The sequence below is a fragment of the Erpetoichthys calabaricus genome, chromosome 2, assembly GCF_900747795.2.
Source record: "Erpetoichthys calabaricus chromosome 2, fErpCal1.3, whole genome shotgun sequence".
NCBI classification, from domain to species: domain Eukaryota; kingdom Metazoa; phylum Chordata; class Cladistia; order Polypteriformes; family Polypteridae; genus Erpetoichthys; species Erpetoichthys calabaricus.
The window spans coordinates 147,623,579-147,650,812 of NC_041395.2; the positions used below are offsets into that span (position 1 = coordinate 147,623,579).

The window sequence follows — 27,234 nt, forward strand, 5'->3', positions numbered from 1 at the left end:
TGAACCACTTGCACGAGTCAGTGAATCTTTGGTTGTGTTGTTGGCATAAAATATAGAAAATATCATTGATAATTTCAATAACCCTGAACTGGGTAAGAGGGTTAGCTGTTTTAGCAGGGTATCCTGTGTTAGAAGACTTTCAAAATACATTTGTAATATTTTAGAGAAAAGTATTTTGCCATATTGCATGCAGTTTGCGAGACAAAAGGGGTAAACATGAAGATGTAAAACCAACATACTGTATCACCCACAGTCCTAAAAGAACCATGTTCTCGCTGCATCTCTTTCACATAACACTCACATTCTCTCTCATTCTGTTTATCTTTCACATTTTGCCTTTCACTCTTATACTTTTTCAACAGCCAAATTCTGACCAAAACTCAATACACACCTTCAAATTCTATTGTTTAGATTAAAATGGTGGGCTCATGATATGGCATCTGTGTGACAAAAAGGAGGTGGGCTTCAAGAACTATCTATAAACACCAGATAACAAGGAATCCACTTTAAATTACACATCTGTATAAACTTGTACGGGTTTCATGATCCCACAGGTGACTCTTGCACAGCCAGAAAATGAAATAGTTGTGTAAATAGTTGTCACCTTGCCATATTAGCAAAAGTGAATCTTTATTCAAAAACCTGTCTTCCAGATGGAGTGTTGCTACGTGAGAATGTGTATGGAAAATGCAATTTGAATTTTCAATGCTGATGGATGACAATAGACTTTGCCTGTCTGTTATTGACTTTTTTATTGCTAATTTCTTTCCTGATATCTACAACTAACCCATAAGAAGAGCTTGGTCCTAATTAAATGTACATATTCCATGCCAGATCTCACACAACAAAGTAAACACCATTTTAGAACTTGAAGAGACCGAAAACGAAGAAAAAAATGAAAGAAAGTTACATTCACAATCTGTTTAATAATCCATCCATCCATTATCCAACCCGCTGAATCCGAAGACAGGGTCACGGGGGTCTGCTGGAGCCAATCCCAGCCAACACAGGGCACAAGGCAGGAACCAATCCCGGGCAGGGTGCCAACCCACCGCAGGACACACACAAACACACCCACACACCAAGTACATACTAGGGCCAATTTAGAATCGCCAATCCACCTAACCTGCATGTCTTTGGACTGTGGGAGGAAACCGGAGCACCCGGAGGAAACCCACGCAGACATGGGGAGAACATGCAAACTCCACGCAGGGAGGACCCGGGAACCGAACACAGGTCTCCTTACTGCGAGGCAGCAGCGCTACCACTGCAAGGATGGTTCAAAAACATGGAGTCTTGCCAGCTGCACTGAAAGATGTAAATTCATTGAAGCAGGTATGAAAATACAGCATTACATATAAGTTATTATTTTTTTTATCATTTTAGGTTCATTGTCATGTAAACCGTTATTTGTAAATTGCTACTTGGCATGATCTTGAGTATATCTGTGTTTATTTCAACACCTGTAACTGATTGGCATACCATTTTTCTGATTTGCTTATTGTTTAAAATGAAATAATAAACTAACTGTAGAAGAGGGCTCAAAATTCTGACTCTTTGAATGTCATTTTAAGTAAATTATTGTTGAGTTAAAACATCGATAGGCTTGAAATTGTCAAATTTATTTGAAACAACAATGTCCTCTCCAAGCAACAATGGCCCTTAGAAATCTAATCACTCTTTCAGTTCTATTTATTATTTTGTAGGAATTCTAATAAAAAAAAAATTAAAAAGGAAAGTTAGTATTGTGTATGCATGTGTATATCAGTACCCTTGTTAACTTTTCATGTTGTCTCAGGTTTGAATAATATCTTAAGAGCCGAAGGTGTGCTAGTCCAGTTTATTTAGTGATTCTCTTCTCAGCTTTGGAAAACTTTAATAATCCTTTAATGGCCACTTCTGACTTGCATATGCACACACCTTTGAGAACTATTTACACTAGCCTTCTCCCAGCACTAAGTGGAAATCTGTCATTGCTAGCTAAATCCTCTCCTAGGTTGTCAACCTTGCTTCTACTAGACAGGGTCATGGGGTCAAAATCGATTTCACAGGCCACCTGGAGAGCCTAGACTGCAAACTGACTCAAAAAATTTATATCAGAGTTGGAATGACCTACCACCCAGGGCTAGGCCTAGGCTTACACTTCAACTGGAGTCTCAGGCCCAACAGAAGCTGGCGCAGGGAGAGGCCGGAGTTGTTGACCCCGCTAGCTGACCCCTTCAAACTTCATCTGAATTTTTCTGGCAGTTTCCACGGTGACTAGGCACCCCAAGCTTATCCTACTTAGAGAAAAAAATAAAAAGGGGGAGCAACATTTACAAATCTGCTAAGCAGTTATCCCAATATTTCCAGTATAATTTTTAGGGGCTGAACTGGTGTTAGAAAAATAAGGACATTTCATTTTCTTCTCAAGTCAATTAATTATTTGATTTAGAAGCAGACAGCAAATGAAAAATATGTGTGTTTGTGTGTGTATTCTTATTACATCTGCTGCTCTATATCATTCCACATTCAGTCAAACTAGAATGATCAGGTTGACCCTATTCCTCCTGTCTTAAACCTTGTAAATGATGAATGGTGATGCATGTGACATTTAGGAAACAGTTAGAGACACTTAATATCCATAGCTCATTTAGCAGAAAAACGTTTTAAAGGAAGGCAACTTTTTTGTCATTTAATGGATTATGTAGCGAATACATGAATAGCATATGCCCTTCTTCAAATTGGAAATCGAAGTATTTGGCATCCCAGAATATGTGTCCTAGCCACTGTAGTAGATTCCAATGTGTCTCTTACTAACACGCTTCATTACGCTTTCAAGGTTATTGAGATAGCATTAGGATTACTTATTTGACTTAAAATGACCCTTATTCTATAAACTAAGTGAGAGAAAAAGCCTAAAATACATGTTTTCAAAAAAAGTTATCTGGTTTGTCATAATCATAAAAAAGTGGGTGTAGATGTTGGACGGATGGACAGACGAACATAATTTATAGTAACATTATAGTAAACTTTTTCATTTTTTATTCATTCATTTAAAAGGTTAAATAAATAGCACATAATGGTAGTGATGACTGAGTAACCTGAAGTATAAAATACAGTATGTTTCGATTGAGACAGAATTTTTAACACCTGTTATGATTAAGGCATTTTTAGCATGTCTTATTGTAATAAATAGCATACATTTATCACCTTCAAATAGAAATCTGTTATTTAGTATTATAAATATTGTTTTCTTTTAGAATAATATTCTAAAAAATAAATTAAATAACATAATGTGCATAAACAAAGAAAAAGAACTGAAATCCAAACAGATTTTTTAAAGTAACTGGAAAGTTTTTCATTGCATGGTAAAATGGTGTTCAAGTTTCATAAAAATACGAACATAACTTTTACATATATATATAAAGCAGACTGCATACTCAAATGTTGAAAAAAAAAGTAGACAAGATAAAAGTGGAAAAAGAAAGTCCAAAGACTGCTGCTAAGCAGTGCCAACAACAAAAGAAAGCATGAATTACTGATCCATGTGTTTTAAGAAAGGTGTGCGAGCCAGCAATGAAGTGAGTGCTGTAATACTGAGAATGTTCGTATCGATTGACACAAAAAATGGCTTTCGGCAATTTAAAGGAAAAAAGAGAGTTATGGCCCTTAACATTAATGTTCTTTGCTATTAGTATTTTATCACTCAACTTTGTGACATTGTGAAGTAGGGCAGTGGATAATTGTACTATTTTGAAATGCTCCAAGCTCATCTAATCCCAAAGCTCAAGTGGCCGTGAGTAAAACTTCAGAGAAAGTTATTGAATGTGACAAATGCAAGGTGACAAATAATCAATAGTCGTATGTTTCAGCATTTTCTTTTGTGTTTGTGTGCTGTTGTGTAGTCTGCTGGTGAAATCTTTGAACAAAACTGAAACAGCTGCTGTGAACATCATCCATTGAGGATTTCAGGAAATCAATTAATATGTTCTTCCACTATTTAAAATTCTGCCACAAACTGTAACACTTTGGTCATAACATTTTAAAAAAAATTGATTGGGCAACATGCTTAACTCTGTAAACATGCCTGTATGCCAAATCAGTCTGTACTGTGGAAAAGTACATAGTGAGGGACAATTCAAACTTTTAGCTGCAGACAATTTTGAAATGTGATCCTATAGTGATGATGAGAATGCTTCTGAATGCTGCCTTTAGATGTTCGTGTAGAGTACCGTAAATGAGTGACACTGTCATATAATCGATGTCCAGAGCTCAGCTGTCAAAGGTCTGCAGCCACCTTTGCCACTACAACCTTAACATGACTTGGCATGCTGTAAAGTTTTCTGCTATTTCAACTTAAAGAAATCAAGGGTTGAACAAGAAATGTCACATACATTAGATGCATTTCTTTCTAATGGATTAAGACACCACACTTTCCATCTGTTTAAGACTCATCAAACACAAGCTTCATAGGCCTATATTCTTATTAATTTTCCAACGTACATTTTGCTGAGATAGATAGATAGATAGATAGATAGATAGATAGATAGATAGATAGATAGATAGATAGATAGATAGATAGATAGATAGATAGATAGATAGATAGATAGATAGGAATTAAACCAATCATTTAATTATTTAATAAAATGTACAGTAGTTGTTTGATCATCACTGAAGCTCAAGTTTGCTAGGTATAATAGAGCTAGTCAAAAAGTAAATAAAAAAATTAGTGCATAACTTTGTATTGATTGAGCAACAAGTTTCAAAAGAATCCCAACATTTATATGTAGGCATTAAGAACCTAACACAACAAAAATATCTGAATAACACAAAATATAAAATTCACATTGTCTTCTTTAAAAAAGTAGGATAAATAACAAGCCATTATAGTCATTAAGCTGTGGGGCTACTAATGAGGACTATAACTTTAATCATTAGCCAAGGGCACAGGGTTGATATGCTTTCTGTGAATTATACTAATAATATTCGATTTTTAAAAACAATAATGGTTTTACTTACTCTTATACATTTTGGCTAAGCAAGTAGCCACTCAGGACAACTAATAATAAGCAAACAATGACATGCAATATGCAGTTGTAAAACTAAACATTACCTGTTTAGTTTATCCCAACAGTGACTTTTACTCTGCAAATGAGATGAAGACCTATTTAAGTGATTTTACTGTTTTTTGGTATACTTTTTACTTGTTTTGCTCTTTCCAATGATGAATTAAATAACCCCTAAACTACACCACAAGTATTACATATTCAGAGAGGTGAGGAAATGCTAATATTAACAAATAAATGGAAATGGACCTTTAAACTATTAAGTGGAAGGACAATGGTAGAAAGTGATGGACTTGGTGGGAAATCATTTCAAACATCTGCCGAAAGCATCATGTTTGCACTATAAGTGTTTGTAATCGAGTACATCTGCTAAAATGAAGAGCTAGTTTGTTTTATCAAAGGGTGAATGAACCTTTCAAAACATATTGATATGGGTAGGAATACATTTTAGATAGAAGTTAGAATGGCTTTGGAATTACATGTGAAGTGGGAAAAATGGGTAATTCGAAAGCCATATTTACAGCATAGTACAGGTAAAAGTAAACTGGAGATGTGGCTATGCAAGACATGGTACATTGAGAATTTGGAAAAAGTGGAAACTAAGTTGAAAGTCTTGGTAATAAAACCTAAATTGTATTTCATTTAAAGACAGACAGACAGACAGACAGACAGACAGACAGACAGACAGATAGATAGATAGATAGATAGATAGATAGATAGATAGATAGATAGATAGATAGATAGATAGATAGATAGATAGATAGATAGATTCTACAGTAGTACTAGATGGGACGTTTGGAGCAAAAAGACAGTGAAATCTCATCCTAGCTCCAGATTCACGTTTCCGAGGAAGCTGTCATTTCCAGGACAGCTACAATGAAGAACGCGGGAGTGACAGAGCTCTGATCTCCACGATGGGGAGATAACCACCTGATTAAAATGGCTCGCTTGTTCTTTTCAGTCACTCGATCAGCGTGTGAACCCACCTTATTTACAACAAAATGCAGTGGCCGATGCCCGGGCACTGATTGCCACACACTTGCTCGCTTGTTGCACTTCGCTGCCCCATAGTTTGCTAGAAGCAATAGGAACTTCAATGAAGGAGAGCTTGCATCTGTTTTATTTCAGGATATTCAATTTTTTAAAGAAGTACAGAAGGATAAAACGCTTAATTATACACTTATGCTAGAAGTGTAATAAACGGTGCATTGTAGTGTTTATTATTTCGAAGGAATAAATCTTTATATGTATACATCGTTTAAAAGCTGCAATCAAAAATACACTTGTTCATATTTCAGACTCTTTCCCCAGCATGCGCTATTTTCTTATATATAAATCCATTGAAAACTAATACAAACTAAAGATAAATCAAAGTTCAGTCTACATATTATCACAGATCGATTAGAACGAATCTAAAAAATTACTCTTAATAATTATAACAACAACAATAAAACAATAACAATATTGAGGCTTCAGTTTGATAAATTACATCCGCAAACAACGATCAGTAAGATATATGATATGTTTGTGATATTCCATAACCTGTTAAAAAATTCGACTAAGTTAGTTTCTCATTTGTATTTGATACGATCCCCAGTCACTCTTACTACAGAAAAAAAACTGGAAGCCCCTATGATTAATTCTCATATAGCCTTCAATTTAAAGACTAAAGAGTTAATGTTGTTCCAGAACTGAATTTGCAGAACTAATCATTTCATTGTATAGCTGATGTGTGTGAGTCTGGCTGGAGGAGTTGAGCTTTGCGGCTCTCCTGACATCTCAGCATCGCCATGTGGAAGACAGGATCCATCTCTGAACGGGGCGTCAGTCCATCATAGGGCACTACACTCGCGTCCACGTGAACATTAAGACCAACTTTGAGAAGCCTACTAAAGATGTAGACTTTGCGCAGTGACTTAGCCGTGATTTGAACGCAGGTCTCTGACTACTGAGCTGTGAGGTGGCACTGCTATTGTGATGACATATAAAGAGGCATTCTTGACTGAATAATGTGACATAATTGCAACCACTGGCTCACATTAGAGACGATACAGCACTTCTAGAATACTTCTGTGTGGAGATTCTATGATTTCGAGTGGACTGGACGATTTTGGTTTCCGCCCTTCAGTGCTAAAGCTGGCAAATTAAGATTGAATCATTGTTAGTGTATGAATGGATTGGCATCCAGTCCAGGATTCATTAATGCCTTGCTGCCGGGTATATTTAGCATTCTAGATTCTGGAAAATAAAGAATGTTCAGAATATAATTCATCCTGTCACATTAATTTTAGATCTATCTATCTATCTATCTATCTATCTATCTATCTATCTATCTATCTATCTATCTATCTATCTATCTATCTATCTATCTATCTATCTATCTAAACTGAACAGCTTGGTGTAATTAAAACTTGTTGCTCAATCATTAAACAATTACGCATTCATAATTTTCCTTCTATGATTTCTGTTTTGACTGCAGTTCTATTATTCATTAATTTAATTGGTAAACTTGAATTTCAGTGATGATCAGACCACTACATATTGTTAAATAATTATATAATTGGATAAATAATTGGATAAATCTGAAAAGAATTCAGCTATAGGGAATATGTGTACGATATGTTTACTTTTCTTTGCAAAACATTCAAGTTTCAGATGTTTTTAGTTTAAGAATCTCGAGTTTCGTCTTTCAAAAATTAAATGCAGCCTGGAACCTGATATCATTTTTCGAACGAATGTGTTAAACTTAATAAGCGAAACCTATATTCTTTGTGTGCTTCAGAGCAACAAGTGCTTTAGGAAGTTAGTACAAAATTAATTGTTTTTTTTTTTTGTGTTCTCAGTCAAGCTTTCCAAAAGAAAGAATTTGTGGAAAAATAAATGAGCACGTTTATTGATGTTTTCTTTTTGAAACTGTAAATATGATACAGCATTTTGAAACATATTTACCGTTAGAAGAGTTCATTGTTTTATTTCAGGAAAGCTAAAGGATCGTTCGGTTCAATAAGGTCCATTCCATGTTTACTTCATGTGTTGTTTTACGAGAACAGAATTAAAGAATCTGAACGCGGGCGGCTTGGAAACTGACAAAGAGCATCTGAATGCATTGAAGGGACAGTTTACTAACGCTGTTGCATGCTTTCTCTTTGCGGATATCTGTTCAGCTGATTGATGTTCAGTTATTTCTATTATTGTATCAGTTTTACCTATAAAAGAAACAATCCAAATTTCACCCTCTATAAAAAGACACTCCTTGACATTCCATCACTCTCTACGATATGCTGACAGAAAGGGGGCCATTCAAAATTTTAGATCCATGGACCACACTGGAGCATTAATTAGGCTGATGAAATCCATAGAAATGTATGGATTCGACATAATCGAGTTTCCAGTGCTGGCTGTACTGAAAGAATAGGCGAGCAGCTGGAGAATAGAAATTACTGTTGGAATGAAGTCATGCATGTAATTGAGTATATTTAACACAACCATTCTAAATGATCAATGATTAAGAGTGCATCCATTTAAATTTTATACTCTTCTTGATTTTTTTTTCTTTGCCGTGTGCGGGCCTGTGTTCTATTAGGAATAAAAAAAAGATGCGGGAGGTCGAAAAGAAAGCTAAAAAAAGCTTATCTGTTTAGAGGCGCTCCGACATTTTTGCAGAAGGTTTAATTCTGTTCTGGATGTTGAAAAAAGCAGGTGTATATTTCGACCTAAGTATATTACTATTCATTTTATTTTATTCACATTATGAATCATTTGTTAAAAACAATTCAATTAAGACCGCATGCACAATTATATTGCTGGCGATACAGAATATATATAAAAAAAACGCCAATGAAATGCTCTTCTGTCTTGTTCATTATTTTGTTTTTGAAGAATAACAAGTTAATCTGGGCTGAATGTTCGAAGCATATCGATTTCTATCACTGAAAAAAATATATACGCACGGAATATTACTATCAAATCTTAATATTTTGCTTTGGAGTTGGGCATTTCTTGCGAGGCCAAACTGATGCATTCATCATGTTTACTCATTACCATAAACGAAAATCTGCGGCTCTTATATAATCAGCACACCTTAATGGACACAGAGTGGATTATATTCCGTTAATACGAGACTACATAATCTGCCAAAATCCACAATGAATTGACAGTTTTATTCAAGGAGAGGGGTTGTAAACAAGCCCACGCGTTTGGGGCTGAGTTCTCCTCTTATTCCTATTCACAACGCTCAGGCTGCGCCAAGGAAATAAAAGGGGCCATTGTGGGTCCCATTGACAAACCAGACCAACTTTTGTAAACCTTTTATTCTAAAAGCATACAAAACGACAATCGCTTTTTTAACTGAAAAGGGGCTACGAACTGTTGAGTTTTTGCAAAGGAACGAGACACAAACACACAAGTACAAGAGATTAAGGCGAATTTTATGAACAGTTGGAGTGTAAATAACTGCAGGTAGCTAGTACCGAAAAAAGAGGAGGGATTTGCAGTAATGTTGATTGGCCGGACAATATGCTGATCTAAACTGTGCTTTTATTTATTTATTTCGAAAACGAATCATTTTCTTGGATTCACTAGGTGTTTAATAAAATGTCATTTCATACACGTGCCTTTAGCTAAAAGTTCAAAAGAAGATCGTCAACAGTAAAATACTGATAAACAAACACCTTTAAACTGACTCGGAATGTTGGATTTTAAAACTGGAAGAACTTTAACATTTAACTGGACATCGAAACTTACAGATTTATACCTCTTAGAAAGTAGGGCAAGCCAGATGGTAATAGCGTCATTAACAAACAAAATTGGGACATACAAGTGAAGCCTGAAATTGGGAGGGATCAGGGGAACAATAGAATCTCCTGTTGGCAAGAAGAAGAAGAAAAAGAAGAGGAGGAAGAAGAAGAAGAAGTAGATTCTGACTCTGTCATTACATCTAAAGCATATAGACAGGAATAAATAAAAAATAAATAAACAAATACTGTTAGAAACATTAAAAATTATAATCTAAGTGAACACCCTGCTCATATTTTTAAAAGAATGCTTAAAGTAATACATGGTAGGCTTGGTATATATTGTAAGTTGTATTTAAAAAGTTAACACTGCATGTGGAGTCGATTACTATTCAGGCTAAAGTAACATTTTTTATAGTAAACAAACTCAAAATCTTGACAATTCTATCTATCAATAATGTATTGCTTTTCTTTCTTTCTTTCTTTCTTTCTTTCTTTCTTTCTTTCTTTCTTTCTTTCTTTCTTTCTTTCTTTCTTTCTTTCTTTCTTTCTTTCTTTCTTTCTTTCTCGCATGTATTTAGCATTAGACGTTAACCTCAAGATCAAATCAGCATATGTGCACATATACCAAACGCTTAAAGTGCTGGAGTATATCACATCTTTACTATACGTGCCCTGGTGACAGGCCCTCGGGGAATAATATAGCCACTAAATCGAGCAGTTCGTCACAGGCTGTTTTAAACGATTTTAGAGGTTCCGATCAAACGTTTTGCTGTAATCGACGTTAAATTTCCGGACGGCAGTCTTGAAGAGCGCACCTGCAGAGAAGCGGAATCCATCTCTGATCTACGCGCCATAAACTACAGCTAAAGGTTATTGCTCAGATGAAGTGTGTACTCCTGTTCATCTGTACTAAAGTATAGTTGCAGAAATATCCAACACAAATATAAAAGTGGTTTATAGGCTGTGTTTAAGTTGCAAGCTTACTCCATGCCAAAGACAAGCAAGACATATAACTTTATTACATGTTCTTGACAGTTTATGGGAGTATACGTAAAGATGAATCACATGCATAAAAAGAAATTCTACAACATGAATCGAGATCGAAGGACAAGACGAAAGACCCATCCCATCGTTTTAATGCCTCTCAAAATGACAGTGATTTCTAATGAATGCAAAAATATACTGTCATTAGCTTTTATTGAGGACTCTTGAGCGTGGGAAAGGCGCTATATAAATAAAATGTATTATTATTATTATAAACTATATATCAATTATAACTTGTCGATGAGACTCTTACCAGCTGTATAGAAATAAAAAGATGCTCTTTTATGTTTTGCATACCCTGTGATGGCATAAACAGAAAAAATAATAATAATTTGAGCTCTGGAACTGTCAGTTTTTGTCACCACTTATTTCGGATATTACACTTTTTACATTGGTTACGTATTTAAAGGGCCCATTTTGCATAATTTAGTATCAGGAGAGATACAGCTATATATGCCGAAGATAAAACTTTAATGTACTAGGCCCTAAAGCAACAACGTAACTGAATAGGTGAGAAGAATTGCAAAAGCCAAATATTAGATACAGTTAATAATAACTGAAATAAATGTATATGAAAGCATAATAATATTCTGAGATGCTAACACATGTATTTATCTAAATTTCGTTGAATATTCTTTTAAACAATTCATATTGATGTTTTGTATTAGCTTCTTTTGGGGTGGATAATTTATTGCATTATACTAAAATGTGTTTTATATATAAATGATCTTTTCGTAAGACATTCTGAATTTCTTTTATTTAATTTATCATTTTTAAGCCAACTTTATATCCATCCTATGTTTCTGTTCACTGTAGAGCCTATACTGGTTGCGCCGACCATAAGAAAGAATCACTGGACGGGACGTCAATTCGTACAGAGCAAACTCTGTGGGTTAACCGGGTAACCCTGAGAAAACGAAGGGGAAATAACAGAAGTCCGGGAAGGCAGCAAAAACGCTGGAAGTCAAACGTACTTTGCTTGAAAGTGAAAAGAAAGAACAAGAACAAGAAAGCAAGTCGGACAAGTGGTGATGGCTTGCGTTTCTGCTCTTGGGGGGTGGCCTTGGCAGAAGGACGGTGATCTGAAGGATTTTCTTTCCGCTTTAAATGTAACATCTTACCTAAGAAATATATAATGCAATCTCAAACACTGTAAGAAATCACGATAAGAGGCAAGAGTGTTAGATTTTTCAAATGATGATTCCAATCAGATAGATAGATAGATAGATAGATAGATAGATAGATAGATAGATAGATAGATAGATAGATAGATAGATAGATAGATAGATAGATAGATAGAACTTGCACAGATTAGTTCAATTCGAATTGCTTTAGAAGATTTAATTTTTTTAAACTGTTAAGTTTCCTTTTCTTAAGCAAACTTTACTTTATTCGGTTTTCTTACACAGTTGAAAATAAGCTCTCTGGGTCACAAAAATCTTGTCCAAACTAGAGTTCAAGGTTCGCTTTAAGGTTAAGCCGCCGGCAAATGTATTAACAAATATTACTTTTCTTGCTGTTGTTGGTTTCTTTGTATATTCCTCTACTGCATTACAGTGATGCATCTAACACCAGGGAGCTTTACATCCCTCTAAACCCCCTGCTGACGAAACCCCCGCATCAAAGCACATATTGTTCCAAGCGTGGGGTGAACCAGGGGCGGCGGACGAACTACTGCTTACAACTTTTGCTGCCCATCGATAACATTCCTTGAATTAGGGTTTTAACTTATATTTCACTGATTATACTAATATGTTTCCCAATTGCTAGCATAAGGTAAATATGTTTTCTGTAAATACAACAAAACCTATTATTTCATATCATATAGACCATTTCCCGATCTGCGTAAAAAAAAAAGTAGCATACACGGATGAAGTGCAAACCATTCATTACTAATGGTGGAAATTACACAACAGCTTGAATATCCTGCCCATAAACACAAAAAAAGCAAAAATGTTAAGAAGATGCATATTGAATTGTTTAGTGTTAAAAATGTTTACACCTCGGCTATAAGATTAAAGTTATGTGTTTTTTAAAAAACGATTTGTGTGAAATTGTGTATGTGTGGGTGTATGTGAGCAAGTATGTACAGCTTCCACAGGTCCCCGAGACGACCAGAAATTCAGTATATCGAATTAAAATGAATCTGCAAAAATCCTCAGATTAACAGAAGCATTTGGCACAATAGTTCTATTAAGTGTATGAACAAACGAAGTGGTATTCTGCGTTAGATCCGAAATTTAAGTGCAAATATTTATTACTGGCAAGTTTAAGCACGTCTAAATTTCGAGTTAAGAAGAGACACGTCTTTCTTTTAAATCGAATAAAAAAATAACTTGTAAAACGTTTGCCATGATTCTTTTTCAGCATGTGTTTGATGTATTTGCTATATTGGTTCCAAACAAGAGAAATCCAAGTTTCAGCTGCATGTGCATTCAAGTCGCCTAATGGTGATTAGGAAATGTTGACAGTCTCAGCTCAGCGCCCAGAGTACCTCATATAAATGACCTCGAGATAACTGAGCGAGGGTGTCCATGGGCTTCAAGAAAGATTTAGGTTGTTGCTAGGTTCTGAGGGAAACAATTTCTCCAGTAAGTCATGGATGCATGTGTGTGGTTTTGGACTGTCGGGGAAAAGTGCAGGGGAAAGACATCTGTTTAAACTTCCACACCTTGGATGCGCGTTTAAAGGAGCCGAGATCCCCACGATTAGATTCACATTACCCTTTCCGTATATCGTTCCCTCATAAAATGAACCTTCACTGCAGGAACCAAGCGAGTATGCGACTGACATTATTAAATAATAAAGAGATGGTGATTTACATTGCTGTTCATAAAAAAGCAGCCAATTATCCACCGTTATACTGGCACAAAAATCGTATTAACTTGAATCATGAATCAAACAATGTCTGCATTAAAGTACGAGACAATAATATTTATATCATGGTTGTGGAATTATAAGTTACTAGTGAATCAAAACTTACCAATAAAAAAGTTTTGTTCGCTCACGCCTTATACCAATGACGAATTAATGGTTTGGGAAGAATTTATTAGTAGCCTAAACTATAATGTAGCTTAATCAAGAGATTGGCTTTGCGTTTCCTGAAATATTAAACACTCAAGTGAACTCTACGCACATAATGTGTGTACACATTCGAACATGTACTAGAACAATAATATTTAATTGTGTTTGAACTTTAGTTGTGTTCTGGAACTTATTTCAGTGCTCATGCTTTAAACATACCCATTCCTTCCTGAACCGTTAACTCCCAGATGCCCAGACAAGCACTTTCAGGTTTGAATGTTTAATCATGCTTCACAAACTGTGAAGAGAATAACTATCTCAAACTGGAAACCGCACTTTTACGTCACTGTTTTAGTAAGCTGCGGTGTCGTAACAGTCTATGCCGCGTGTCCGGCACAGGGTAAATTCCAGCTCTGCAAATGAATTGTGAACATTTTGCATCCCTTACTAAGCCTTAACGTTATTTAAATAAGATGAAGTGTCATAGAACGGCACCTAGGCATTAATTCGAGGGGATTAATTGTGGGCGTGTTTATCAATACAACACAAAAGCGATCAAGTAGCACTTCGGCTAGTAAAGTGGAAATCTATAGCCAGCCCGCCAATGGTTGAGTAGTAGTAGTTTGCACCTCGTTGTCACAGATTGTATTTGACACCATATGCATTCTTAATCCGTTAAATAATGGCGTCCAATGCAAACCGACCTTTTCCTGAAAATCAGGATGATAGTTTGAAATAATTAAGTCCCGCGAAGCCATCCTCCTCTTCCCATTAATACAGCTGCTTCCAAGTTCTATCGAACACTTAAGAGTGCATATGCTGAGTTTTCAAGTAATGGCCGTTATGTGTATAAACTTAATAAACAAGCATACTCGCAGTTCACAGCGAATATTTTTGTACGTTTCAAAGTTACAACATTTTCAATGATGTTTCATTAGTAAAAGGAACAGCAGAAAAATATCTTTATTCTCTCCATTTTTACGATTTCAGTTACATTAAGGAAAGTGACATAAAAACAAGTTTGGCAGATTCTGACGTTGAGTTAGTACACTGAGGTTTGAATCGTGGGGGTGGGGGGGTTACAGAATGAGACAGAGAGACCGTTAGAAACTAGCAAAAGAGAAGCGAAAAATATACTTGAATGATTTCCATCCATCCATCCATTGTTCCAACTCTGTTATCCTGATTTTTTTAACTTTAAATCCTCAAACACTTGTGGTTTTCATTTGAATAGTATATTTCAGGTACTCAGAATTAACCCTTTATTGATTGTAATTTTTAGCCAAAAAACTTTTATTTAATTTTCAAATAAGATAGATAGATAGATAGATAGATAGATAGATAGATAGATAGATAGATAGATAGATAGATAGATAGATATCTTGTGTTTTCTTTAATATTAATTAAGTAGATAGCTAAAACACTGACACCATTTTCCAGGCTTATCATGATCACGATCCACATCCAATAAACATCTATTATGGTGAGAAAATAGAAATTAATATAAAACACATTTTCCGTGCACAACATTATTTTAAAGAGAAGAAGAAGAAGAAGAAGAAGAAGAAGAAGAAGAAGAAGAAGAAGAAGAAGAAGAAGAAGAAGAAGAAGAAACAAAGATAAATCTTCTCCTGCGCCATAGCTTTAGATTTTTAGTACCGCGTCACGTTGTCAGTCTTCAGTTGGCGAGGTATGTGGAAGCAGAGCTGCAACCCTGCTGGCTGACAGTGTGTGGTCTATTGAGCAGAATGTGCATTTTGGCTGAACGGTGACCCCCCCACCTCTAGTTCTCTTGCACCTGCACTGGATCAGGGAGCCACTGCCATTCAGCCTATGAGAGATTGTTAAAATAGACGACATCTCTGACAGGGTTCAATTCACTACAGTTTACAATGCATTAATACCCCCGCCATAACCCCCCTCCACCAGCACTATCACCAACACCATCTCGCACACGCACACACATCGTTCTTCACATCTTATCCTTACACGTGCAAAGAAATCGCTGCAAATCAAACCTTTTTTTTTTTTGAGCTCGGTGTTCTCAGACGTTTTATATATGGTTCAATATGCACAATTAAACCTTATGGCTATAATTCGTTGGATTGCAGGCTTTGATAATACTACTTTTATTAAATTTATTTCAGATGTGCAGTGACAGAAGGATAAAGCAAGCTGCATGAATTTCAACGAAGAATTGTGATAGATCAGAATGAAAAGCAACAAAAGAGGCACACACTTACCTCATTACTCATAAGTAGGATTAAAGATGAAGGAAACATGAATTTCAGTTTTCCGTAGTTTTATTACATGTCTTTTCATCAAACTCTTTTTTCGTTAAACGCACTCCTCTGGTCAGGCCTGGAGGGATTCGGGGGGCTGTCCCGGCAGTAAAGGGCGCCAAGACTGGAACCAGCAATGGACGGGACGCCAACCGATCACAGCGCACATTTGCACAAGCAACCAGGACAGATTAGATGACATTATAAAGACAAACAAAATTGTCTTATTATACCTTACATTTCTTAAATAATGGTCTACAGCACATAATTGAATTATATTGTTGTCTATAAGACACTTAGTTTTATTGTATTTGTTACGAATATAAATCCAATCTCTACAGAAGAAGTAGCCTTGAACTACCCATGCCAACGTGCACATTTCATTTCCTTTTCCGAAAATGAAAAGGTGATATTTTCATATTTATACCATAAAAATGTAATCTCATTACCGATTACTTGGTAAATCTAATGTCAATGACGTCAGTGTTTCATATTAGCATAATGCAGAAAATATAGCGAATCTGGTGGATGATGATAAGGTTCTCCAGAGGAATTCCTCGCTTGTTTAATACATTAATTAGATTTTTTCCCCTTCCAAACCTTTTAGCTTGGAGTCAGAGGTAAAACACAAACAAAACTGTTTTAGGCTGAACATTTCGTTTCATTAGACGTTATAACCTAATGGACAATTCAAAATGTACCTATCCGTTTTATTAAGTGCGCACCGTTCATTTACAAACCACTTACGTTTACTGTAAATTATTTCACAATAGGAATGTACAAAACAAGATAAAAACTACTATTGGAGAAATATTGCGAAACTATCAAAACGTGTTTACGGTTTTCCAGAGATACTTTCGTCAAGTACACTTTGTATTTCCGATACAATGACAATAAAGAAACAGAGAAACAATTGTTTCAGTTTCTTCTACTTTCATTGGTATTTCAGACTTGTTCTCATTCTGTTTACTGAATCACTTTTTTTATTTTTTATTTTTTAAGCTTCCAGTGAAGTAGGTAGGCATTTTTTACACATCCCTTAAGAGCACTTAAAAATTACCAGAAGGGCAAAGCGTGCTATTATCCATTTTTTTCGCATTTGGCTGACAGGTGAATATTTTAAAGCGCTCTAAATTACGCTTTAAAACAATATATTTGTGACGTCAAGATATATCTGTCCCAGTAAAAATGACGCGCTCAAAATTACGCAGAATAGTATGTTACGGTCTGTTTATTAACAACTGATAAAATACATAACTCGGATGATCAAACCAGTAATTTACACCATAAGACACACAAATCAACGCCTAATGTATTATGCTGCCTAAATGAACACATTGTTGGGTAATATTTTGTGAATCTCGTTCCATTTGTTTCCAGATTGGTCCGCATTATTGACTGCACCATATTGAGAGATGCAGGACATCACGGACTTAAACAATTTGTAACTTAAAGACATTACATTAAACTTAAAAGTCGGATCTGCGTAAATTAAAGATATCCTCTTGCTAGCTGTTGCATTGACAGGAGCTATTAGCACTGAAAAAATAAATGCACTACCTGTTACTTCGATTGTGTCAACAAAAAAGGGACATTGATCTGGACAGCATTAAAAGAGCGGAGATGTCACACTCCTGTAAGCGTATTGAGCCGTTTTCTTATGCCTTGCACATACAGTCAAATAAAATTCAATTCACCATGAACTAATAATTTCAGTCTGCGAGGCATCAGTACAAATGCTACTGAACTGCAACTAGATCTCAGTGAAAACTCCAGTCTACAGGAAGATCGCAATAAACTCCTGGCAATACAAAGTAAACCACCGTAACACAAAGGCTTTGTTTAATTTTCTTCCTGTAATGACTTTAAATGAGAACCCCATCACCATGTTGTTAAGTAGCGCTTCTGTCACCCCGGAGACACTTCTTCGTTTCTTCATATTCCACTGGAGCAAACTATCAGTTTAAGAGAATCGAATAAAGTTAAAATATATAAAGTTCTGGAAAGGTTGTAAAATTATGCTACTGCATATATAAGTGCCTTGACATTGATTTCAGTTTCCGCATGAAATCTTCCTCAAATTAAATGTTTTTGGAAAAATATTGTTGTACACTTAACAGTTCTTCCTTTAGTTAACGCAGATGTACATAGATAGGAGACATATGTGGCTATAGGTTTCGTGCATGCTGCTGTGATGCGTCAGTGTGCAATCTTATTATACAATGCATTAAATCTAGTTTCGTCCGACGTTTAAAATTCTCCAGTTTATTAAACATGTTCAGCTATTACAACCGATTCCACTGGTTCTCTAAATAATTAATTGAACTACTGCTCTCTGACCCTTTGAAAGTCCAGTAGGGACACGTTTGTATTAATAATACTTTGGAATGAGCCCTCGTCAAATATTCATTTAGCGGTTAATGTGAGCCGTTTTCCCAGGAGACGGTGTGTAATAGCAGCTTCTAGGCCTTGGCAAGCAATTGCGCTAATCTACCTCTACAGTTCAGCAAAATATTTTAACACTCCTCAGATTTAAAACGCTGTTATATTCACAAGGGATACCATAATCTTATCCTTGGGCTCATTTTAAATACAGGACATGTAAGGGATGACATTAAACTTAGACTTCAAGAAACCGGGTGTTGAGTGCCTTATATAGAGATATTAATAACACTATAGGACTCAAGCAGCACTCGGGAGTAAGTAAGAGAACAGTATATAGCATATTGTAACACCGCTGGGTTTGATTGCGATGTCAGTGAATTTAAACAAAGTGCGTTCAAATAATTGATATCTATAATAATCTACATGAATTCTTCTTAGTTATAAACTTATGCTATGTAAATGTGGAGCATCAAAACATCATAAAGAACTATGTGCTGCTTATTCTCTATTTGTAATACTTTCATTTTTTTTTTTTGCTAATTCCTTTACCTTATTGTAAGTTTTTTTTATTTTGAACATGTATATATGTGTGCAGGCAAGGGTAAGCTGATGAACAAACGCGCACACAAAAAAAACACACACATAACAGACTAACATATACAAATAAAAATGACTCATCAAGTCAGTTTGGGATGGATTAAGAATAAGCGGCGCTGTGTTGTTTGAACTTTTTTAAGAATATCGTGTCCAACCCGATTCCAAAGTTGTTCTATACAAATTAGGAGATTTGTGGAACTCGGAGAAAAGCTTCATGTTTTACTAAAAAAATGTTTAATAAACTACTCTTATATATAAAACATAACAAAAATGATAAAGTATGAGTGTAGAAAAAATGTTAGATGTTTCAAAGCTTTCTTTCTTAAATTTACTTTGTTTTTTCCTTTAATATGTTGTGCCAATAGTATGAACCTATTCACATTTTTGTATGAATTTTATGTTTCGAAATTTAAAAAAAAATCGAATAAATAAAAGTGCACATCTTATTTACCAGGAACCATCCATCAATTCATCTTCTGAGCTCTCTTTTTCCCTAAAGGATAGCGGGGAGTCGGTACCAATCAGGGCTGCGTTTGCCAAAAAGGCATAACACGAGTTTTAAAAAAATCTACTTGGACATGCAAATGTTTACTTCATCACTGATCATGTACACCCCCTAAACATATATATGAAAAAGTAATTTGTTATATTCCACAGAATAAGCAACTGCCGCAGATTGTGAAGTTTTCACGCAAAACGAAAACTACCTTCACCGTTGTATTTCTTCTTTAACTGGCTGGTCCCTTTGATATTTGCGAATATTATGGAACGGCTGGAAGGCACAAACCTAACTGTGAAATGTGTTTCTCCATTCCCAGATATGTGAATTTTCTAAAAAAAAAAAAATAAAATAATATTGTCATTACTCAAACATGAACCAAGAGCGTCAAGAAAGCATCTAGTTAAATCATAACGACAAATAAATCCATGGAACATGGCAATAAGGCCTCGTAAAAATTGTCTAAAAGAAAAACATCAAACAAGCACATTCAGCAGTCTTGTATCAACAAGTGGTAAAAAACAGTTTAGATATCAATACTTCCTTTGGTTTGACAACACGAGAAGGTGAAACTAAATATTTCGGCCTTAAACGGGGATCTGAAATACAGAAAGATGGTAAACATTTATCAATTCACCATAAAATGGAATAAATCGCTTCTTTAAAGCTACTGCTTTCACACAACACACCTTCATTCATAATATGATGGGGGCAGTTCAAATATTTACAAACAAACAAAAAACACACAGTTGCACGTGAAATATATTACAAAATTCAGACAGAAGTAAAATAAAACTCAAACAATTTTCAAGTATGCAAATTTCAAAAATTTATTCATTTCAACTCTGCATAATGAAAAACTTAAGCTGAAAACGAAACTGTTATAAGGGTGTTATTAGTTCAAATATATACATGGAGTGTCGGCATACTGGATCAATAATACAGAGCCGAATTTTAAAATACAGCTACGGAAATGGAAAAGAAAAGAAAACCTTTAAATGTCACAATACATTTACAGAAATATTACAAACCAATAGAAAATAATAAACACATAATTCCTTGTATTCCTAACAGAATGAAAGAATGGGGAGCAAAATATATAAATTAACAAGTGTTTAAATCTGCAAAGATAGTTGTTTGTCATTTTAAAGTAAAGCGTTTAGTACAATCTATTTGCCCTTTAAAGATATTTACTTTTTATATTACCTGCTTTATACAATTTAAAAAGCCCAATTTTTTCACTTCTAGTACATTTGTTCATTTTATTCATGAACAGTTTTTCGGCGTCTGATCGAAGCAGACCCTTGCTTTATAAAATTGGCAACTACTTCGAGTTTACAAACATTTGACATTTTGATTGCCATGTTTCGTTGATAAATACTGTACAAAACGTTTTTCATAATAAAACTTTTAATTGATTGAGGCTAGCTCTAGATATTACTGTAGTGAACTTTTTTGCAAACTTTTGCAAAGTCCATACCGTTCCACTAGAACATTATTAAAAAAATAACAAAAAAAAAAAGTTTTCTGTTCCTCCATTGACATCTATACAAGTTCTTTCCCGCCCCCAAAATGTTCTGTACAAAAATAGTCCGAATAAGTCCAACGTCTATAGTAAAAGCTCATTTACATATGCGATAGAGGAAGTGTGCCATTAATCGTTGTACCGGGTACAGGTGCGCTCTGGTAGTGCTGGGACATGTGAAGTCTGCTTTGGGCAGTTGGTTCTGGTACTTCAGCACCGGGCAGGTACATACTGATCATGTCCCGAAGGTCCCCGGTCTGACACTGAGGTGCCCTTGAATGGGAAGATGAAGTGACTACCGGTGGACTGGAACTGGACTCCGACTTCACCACCGACCCCATTGAGCTCAGTGTCATGCCCGGGGTGCTTTGTTGCGAGTAGGACATGCTATAAGTAGGTGATCCGTTCATGTAGGTCTGTGAGTTGGTCATGGAGTTGTACTGGAGAGCGCTCATATCATAGCGGTGCATGGGCTGCATTTGGGCAGCGTTGTGAGCGTTTAAGCCCGGGTGCTGCGGGTAGCCCAACTGGTCCTGCATCATACCATATCCTCCGTTTGTCCAGCCATTCATATGCGCATAGCTGTCCATCCTTTGATTGACCCCGGCACCCAAGCCAGCCCCTACACCCACCCCGGTGCTCATGGCATTGCCGCCCGGAGCGAGAAGCCCACCTGGCAGAGTGTACTTGTCCTTCTTCATCAGAGTCTTGGTTTTCCGCCTCGGTCTGTATTTGTAATCCGGATGTTCTTTCATGTGAAGCGCACGAAGACGCTTGGCTTCGTCGATGAAGGGTCTCTTTTCGGTTTCGGATAAAAGTTTCCACTCGGCCCCGAGCCTTTTACTAATTTCCGAATTGTGCATTTTAGGGTTTTCCTGCGCCATTTTCCTTCGCTGGCCCCTCGACCACACCATGAATGCGTTCATTGGCCTCTTCACTCGGTCCGGACTGTTTTTCTGGTTATTTGTAGAGGAGTTCGAATTCCCCGTTCCCCCAGAATTGGGTTGAGGGGCGGGGGGTTTGAGTTCGGTTTCCATCATGTTATACATTCAAACTGATTTTTCGTGTAACCTGCTTCACCAGAAAAAAAAAATCCACAGCAGAAAGAGTTCACAGTTTTGTTACCTTGCAGCTTTGGAAAAAAAAAAACTTTGTTTAGCTAATGGAAGCTTTCAGTCTTATTTATCCTTTTCGCAGGTTCTTGCCGAGTCCAGAAACTTCTCTCTCGGTTTTTAAGAATCAACAAACTACTTTCCCCCCTTCAGTTGAGGCTTGACAACTCCTGATACTTTTTGAACAAGTTAATAGACAACCATCCATGTGATGGGGGCTGTCAGGGAATAAATGGGTTTTACCTGGCCAATCAGAGAGCGACTGTTCTCTCGGCCAGGATTGTGTCTTTTATTAGCATAAAGGGGCGGGGTTACTAGCGGTCAGAGCAGTTGCACCGGGAGGGAGGGACAGCCCCGAGGTAGCCAATAGAAGCGCCGCACATACTATTACAGCTGGAGTTCACTTACTCCCTTTGGAGGAAGTAGAGAAATTTTTAACCAACGTGTTAGACAGAAAATTAGGTATTATTTTATTTATTGGAACGCAGTTACTATTTTGCCCGTCTGTAGGCAAATATTGGTAAGCTAGGCTGCCAATGTATTCACCTCGAATTCAAAATTTTAACAAACAAATAGGCCTACATAAGTTTATTGAGTCGGTACTTTCCCCTAGGTTTTGTTACTCACGTTTTCACTGTTTTTTATTCTTTGTTCTGTGTGTGCCTATCTATATAACGGTAACTATTGTGCTACACTTATTTACAACCAAATAACTAATCCATATGATTCCTAGAATGAAGGGTAGGGTTCCTGTTCTAATTGTATTTTTACTATGTGTATAACAGCCTACATGCGTATTATTACATTTCTATCTATCTATCTATCTATCTATCTATCTATCTATCTATCTATCTATCTATCTATCTATCTATCTATCTATCTATCTATCTATCTATCTATCTATCTATCTATCTATCGTCGAGGTGTTAATACCGAGTGTTAACTTAGCAGTAAGGGAGACTATAATTGACATCTGCTTAATGTCATTTAATAAAATTACTTTTTATTTCGATCGTTATGAAGTTTTCTTTTATTATGCAATATTGCCCCAGTTCTCCTGTTACCTTAGCCGGTCTTGCTACCAAATGTGTACTATGTACATGAAATATAAAAAAGAGGTAACTCTGTAGGATACCTCATTGTGACAAGGTAAAGTTTCCAAAGGGGTGATCTGAAAACCAAAGATAAATGGGAGCACGCCTGTTACAAATAGGTAGTTTTGTTTCTGTTGTTGTCACTACATAAGGTCAAACAAAGGCTCGTTTAACTTTACTTCCACCCCGTTGTTGGGACTTTTGTTGTCGCAATGCACTTGAACAGAAATAAAAAGGAAACACTAATGCTATTTCTTCACAATGAAGTGCCTTTGCTATCGGTCTCTAACTTGAAAATTTAGCGGTTCGCTCAAAAAGGCACACTTAAGGAGTAACATGTGACTTGAATAAAACAGAATTCACTTCTTTTGTTTCCTTTCTATCCTCTAAGCTATTTGGATAGATGGATGGATGGATGGGTGGATGGATGAGAACGCACAAAGTCATTCACACATGATGAGCCATTTGAAGGCTTATCTTTGAAAGCCTATTGAATTATCCCTTAAACGTTAAAGTTGAAAAGTTTTGTTTAATTTATATCATTTTGAAGGCATTTTATTGTTTTCGTACACATTAGCTGTTGGGAGGCATTATTATAAAAGTACCTGTTCCTGAAGCCTCCAATAAACATAACCGTGACAACAGCGCCGTCTACTGTATATACGTCAAAGTGTAATGGAGAAAATGGATGTTCACAGTAACAAATACAACTTGTTTTATTAGTAACAATAACCAATGTAACGCATCAAATTCTTATTATTCCAGCACTAGTTTAACCACAAAGAACTAATTATTTTATTTTGAATGGGCATATAAAAATAAACACATATGCACAATTTGTTAAAATAACTAAGGTAGATAGATAGATAGATAGATAGATAGATAGATAGATAGATAGATAGATAGATAGATAGATAGATCAAACTGCAATAAAAATATGCATTTACATTTCTGATTATATATTTTCTAATTATATATGGAAATCCCCCGTGACCCTGTAGTTAGGATATAACGGGTTGGATAATGGATGGATGGATGGATGGATGGATATATGGAAATTTGCACAAATACGTGTATATATAATAAAGTCCTATATTAGTTCAATGTACAAGAAATGTTAACAAAGTAAAACAGAATGATTGTGCTCATACAATTATTACGTTACATAGGGTAGGTTTCACTTTCAAATGACATCCAGTAAGCCGTATTGAAAACTACAGTACAATCAAATATTAATTTTACTGTTAGAGATGACGAAGGAGCTGCAGATGTTATGCTGTTATTATTTTCAATCAAAGCGGATTTTTTTATATTGGCATTCATAAAAACCTATGGATTAGAAGTAATAGTTGAACTAATTAAACATAAAATTGCAGTCATGCAAATAAAACCCACAAATGAAATCCATATAACACCAAAGAATTACTAAATACAATGTCAATACTTCGTGAAATTGATTTAAAAATGTACAGTATATATGCACTTTTTGCGAGAAAGTGAGTGAACAATGCTTGGGGAAATATATATAACATACATAATTATGAAAAGCGGGTTTGTTTTTTTCACAAATCTTGATATACATTTGCATAAATTTCTGTAAAATTGTTACGCTGGTGTTCAGGTTCTTCTTGTTCTTCCTTGCTGACTGCTCTGTGTATTCTGAGTAGCAGCCATAGTCAGGCCCTAATCAATATCACATTATGAAGAGATAACTTGGAACTTCTCTGCGGATTATTTGTGTTATTATACACATGCTACTTATGGTCTGGGTAGAACTGAATGCGAAGTATTAAGAAAATGGAAAACTCAGGAAGAATTTTGTCTTTAGATGCAAATGGAGGTTTAACTTGCGAGTAATTGGGTGAGAACTAGCCAAGCATCTGACTATTATGATGCTTGTTAAAAACGCTTCTATTCTGCATCTGCATTTGAGTGCGTTCCCCTCCACTCCTAATCTTCTTATGGAAATGAAGGAGAACAGCAGGGATCCTGCAGAGACTTGGAGAATGTCCTTGTTAACTGGAATTTCTCAGCATTGCTAATTAGCAGAGAGTTTGACGACCACCAGTATTGGAGGAAACACTGTTTAACCACTCACAGACCCGAACGCGAGACCTGACTAATTTTAGTTCGTAATTAAAATCTCAGAGAGCTCGAACAGCACTCTCAACAACTTACAGAGCAAGAAATGGATTTATTCTTCGATTTGATATGCGAAATTCGTGCAAACAACAACAACGGTAATAACATGTTGAGAAAACAGCGGCGGGAGAGAATGGTTATGGGTTTGAAGAAAACACACAAACATAAAAATTGCACTCATTTTTTTTATTCAATATAGGTAAATGTTTCCTCGTTTTTGGATGTTGTAGTGTTTACGCCTTTGTTTGAAACAGCGAAGACTTAATAGAGAATAAACAGCACTGATTTAATATATCACTGCATAACTTCATATAATAATAACATTTTGCAACCCGCTTAATCTAAAGGGGCACAGAGATATAATATGCTTTTTATACTAATTTGAACACTCGCATATAAACAGAAGAAAGAATAACGTGCAACATAAAAAGCTGAGAACTATATAGCGAATACAGTTTTTTTGCCAGTACAACTTTCAGAAAAAGTTGTCTTTCTCCGTCGTGCTTTTCCTGTTTTTCTCACACACATACACAAATACACATACACACATTCCACATCTCTCTCTCTCTCTCTCTCTCTCTCTCCCTACTTCTTTCTCTCACATCACCCCCCCCCCCCCCCACCAACGCGCACACACATACACACGCACATATACACACTTTCTCTCCCTTTCTTCCCCTCTCTCTCTCACTCTCTCTCTCTCTCTGCTCACATACTTGTGGAACAAGGTGATGGTGCTTTTTATTACTAGCAAACTTAAAAGGTGCCTTATACAGATAAAAACGTATCTATATGCATTGTTGTATATATTACTGTACTAACTGTCTAACTTCATACTCCTGTGCCAGCCACAAAGGTTAATTTCTACTGTTTAATTACATCCACTCTTTACGTCACTACACATTTTATACTCAAATATATGTAATTTTGTTCTAGCCAACATTTTTTTCTTATTAGTAAAACAAATTTGAATTACAATTTTGTTTTAAAATATCTATATTAATCAAATATTGGCAGTGGCACCTTTTTAACAAATTACTTTACTCACATTTCTGTGTATATAATTTTCTTCATATCTTTATACATTTTTTTGAAGTCCCGGAACATATAATTTAACTGGATATATAAAACGTGTTTAAAATGTTTTAATAATACTTTTTTGTACATATATTTTTTCAGGCCAAATACATTTGTTTTTTCACCATTTTATTTCTAAAACACTAGAAAAATTGCACTTAAACATTTACAGTGCTGCGCTAATGAATAATCTGAAGGATAATATCATTTATACTAAAAGAATAAAAATGTTAATGCATGTACATTTTTATCATGACCGTTTTAATTAATTAAAAATACAAACACTTGTGAACGCATTGCCTCCTCTATACTTCCAGGCTGAAATGACTTTGTGAAATGTTTTCATAGTGAGATAGAATTTACTGATAATTTTGTCTTTTTGTGGAGACTGAAAATGAGATAAAATAATTCATAGACCTGCGCTCTTTTATCCCTGATCGTTTTATTAAAAAATATATTTAAAATGTATAAATCAAAAGTATCTATCTATCTATCTATCTATCTATCTATCTATCTATCTATCTATCTATCTATCTATCTATCTAATACATGGATAAGAATTACATACGACTCAGATTCAGTAGAAAACCGTTAAAGGACTCTTACAATCCAAATTCATGGTCTCATAAAACATATTTGCAACTATATAAAACGAACAGAATTAATAAA

The 27,234-nt window shown here is 35.6% G+C and overlaps 1 protein-coding gene and 1 long non-coding RNA gene across 2 annotated transcripts in view; both read right to left on the reverse strand.

Moving 5' to 3' along the window:
* Positions 1 to 19,804: 19,804 nt before the first annotated feature.
* The window catches only part of LOC114646429 (uncharacterized), a 51,244-nt gene continuing 43,814 nt past the window's right edge, over positions 19,805 to 27,234 (reverse strand). The window contains exon 3 of the long non-coding RNA XR_007934291.1: positions 19,805 to 19,947. This is a non-coding gene — a long non-coding RNA (uncharacterized LOC114646429). The remainder of the gene's footprint in view (positions 19,948 to 27,234) is intronic.
* Positions 20,420 to 22,505, reverse strand: sox2 (SRY-box transcription factor 2). Its single transcript, XM_028794611.2, has one exon. The coding sequence runs from the start codon at positions 22,187 to 22,189 to the stop codon at positions 21,242 to 21,244; it is 948 nt and encodes a 315-aa protein (XP_028650444.1). The 5' UTR covers positions 22,190 to 22,505; the 3' UTR covers positions 20,420 to 21,241.

Bases quoted from the DNA above. Each gene is read 5' to 3' on its own strand.
- sox2 (XM_028794611.2), bottom strand. From the start codon at position 22,189: ATGTATAACATGATGGAAACCGAACTCAAACCCCCCGCCCCTCAACCC.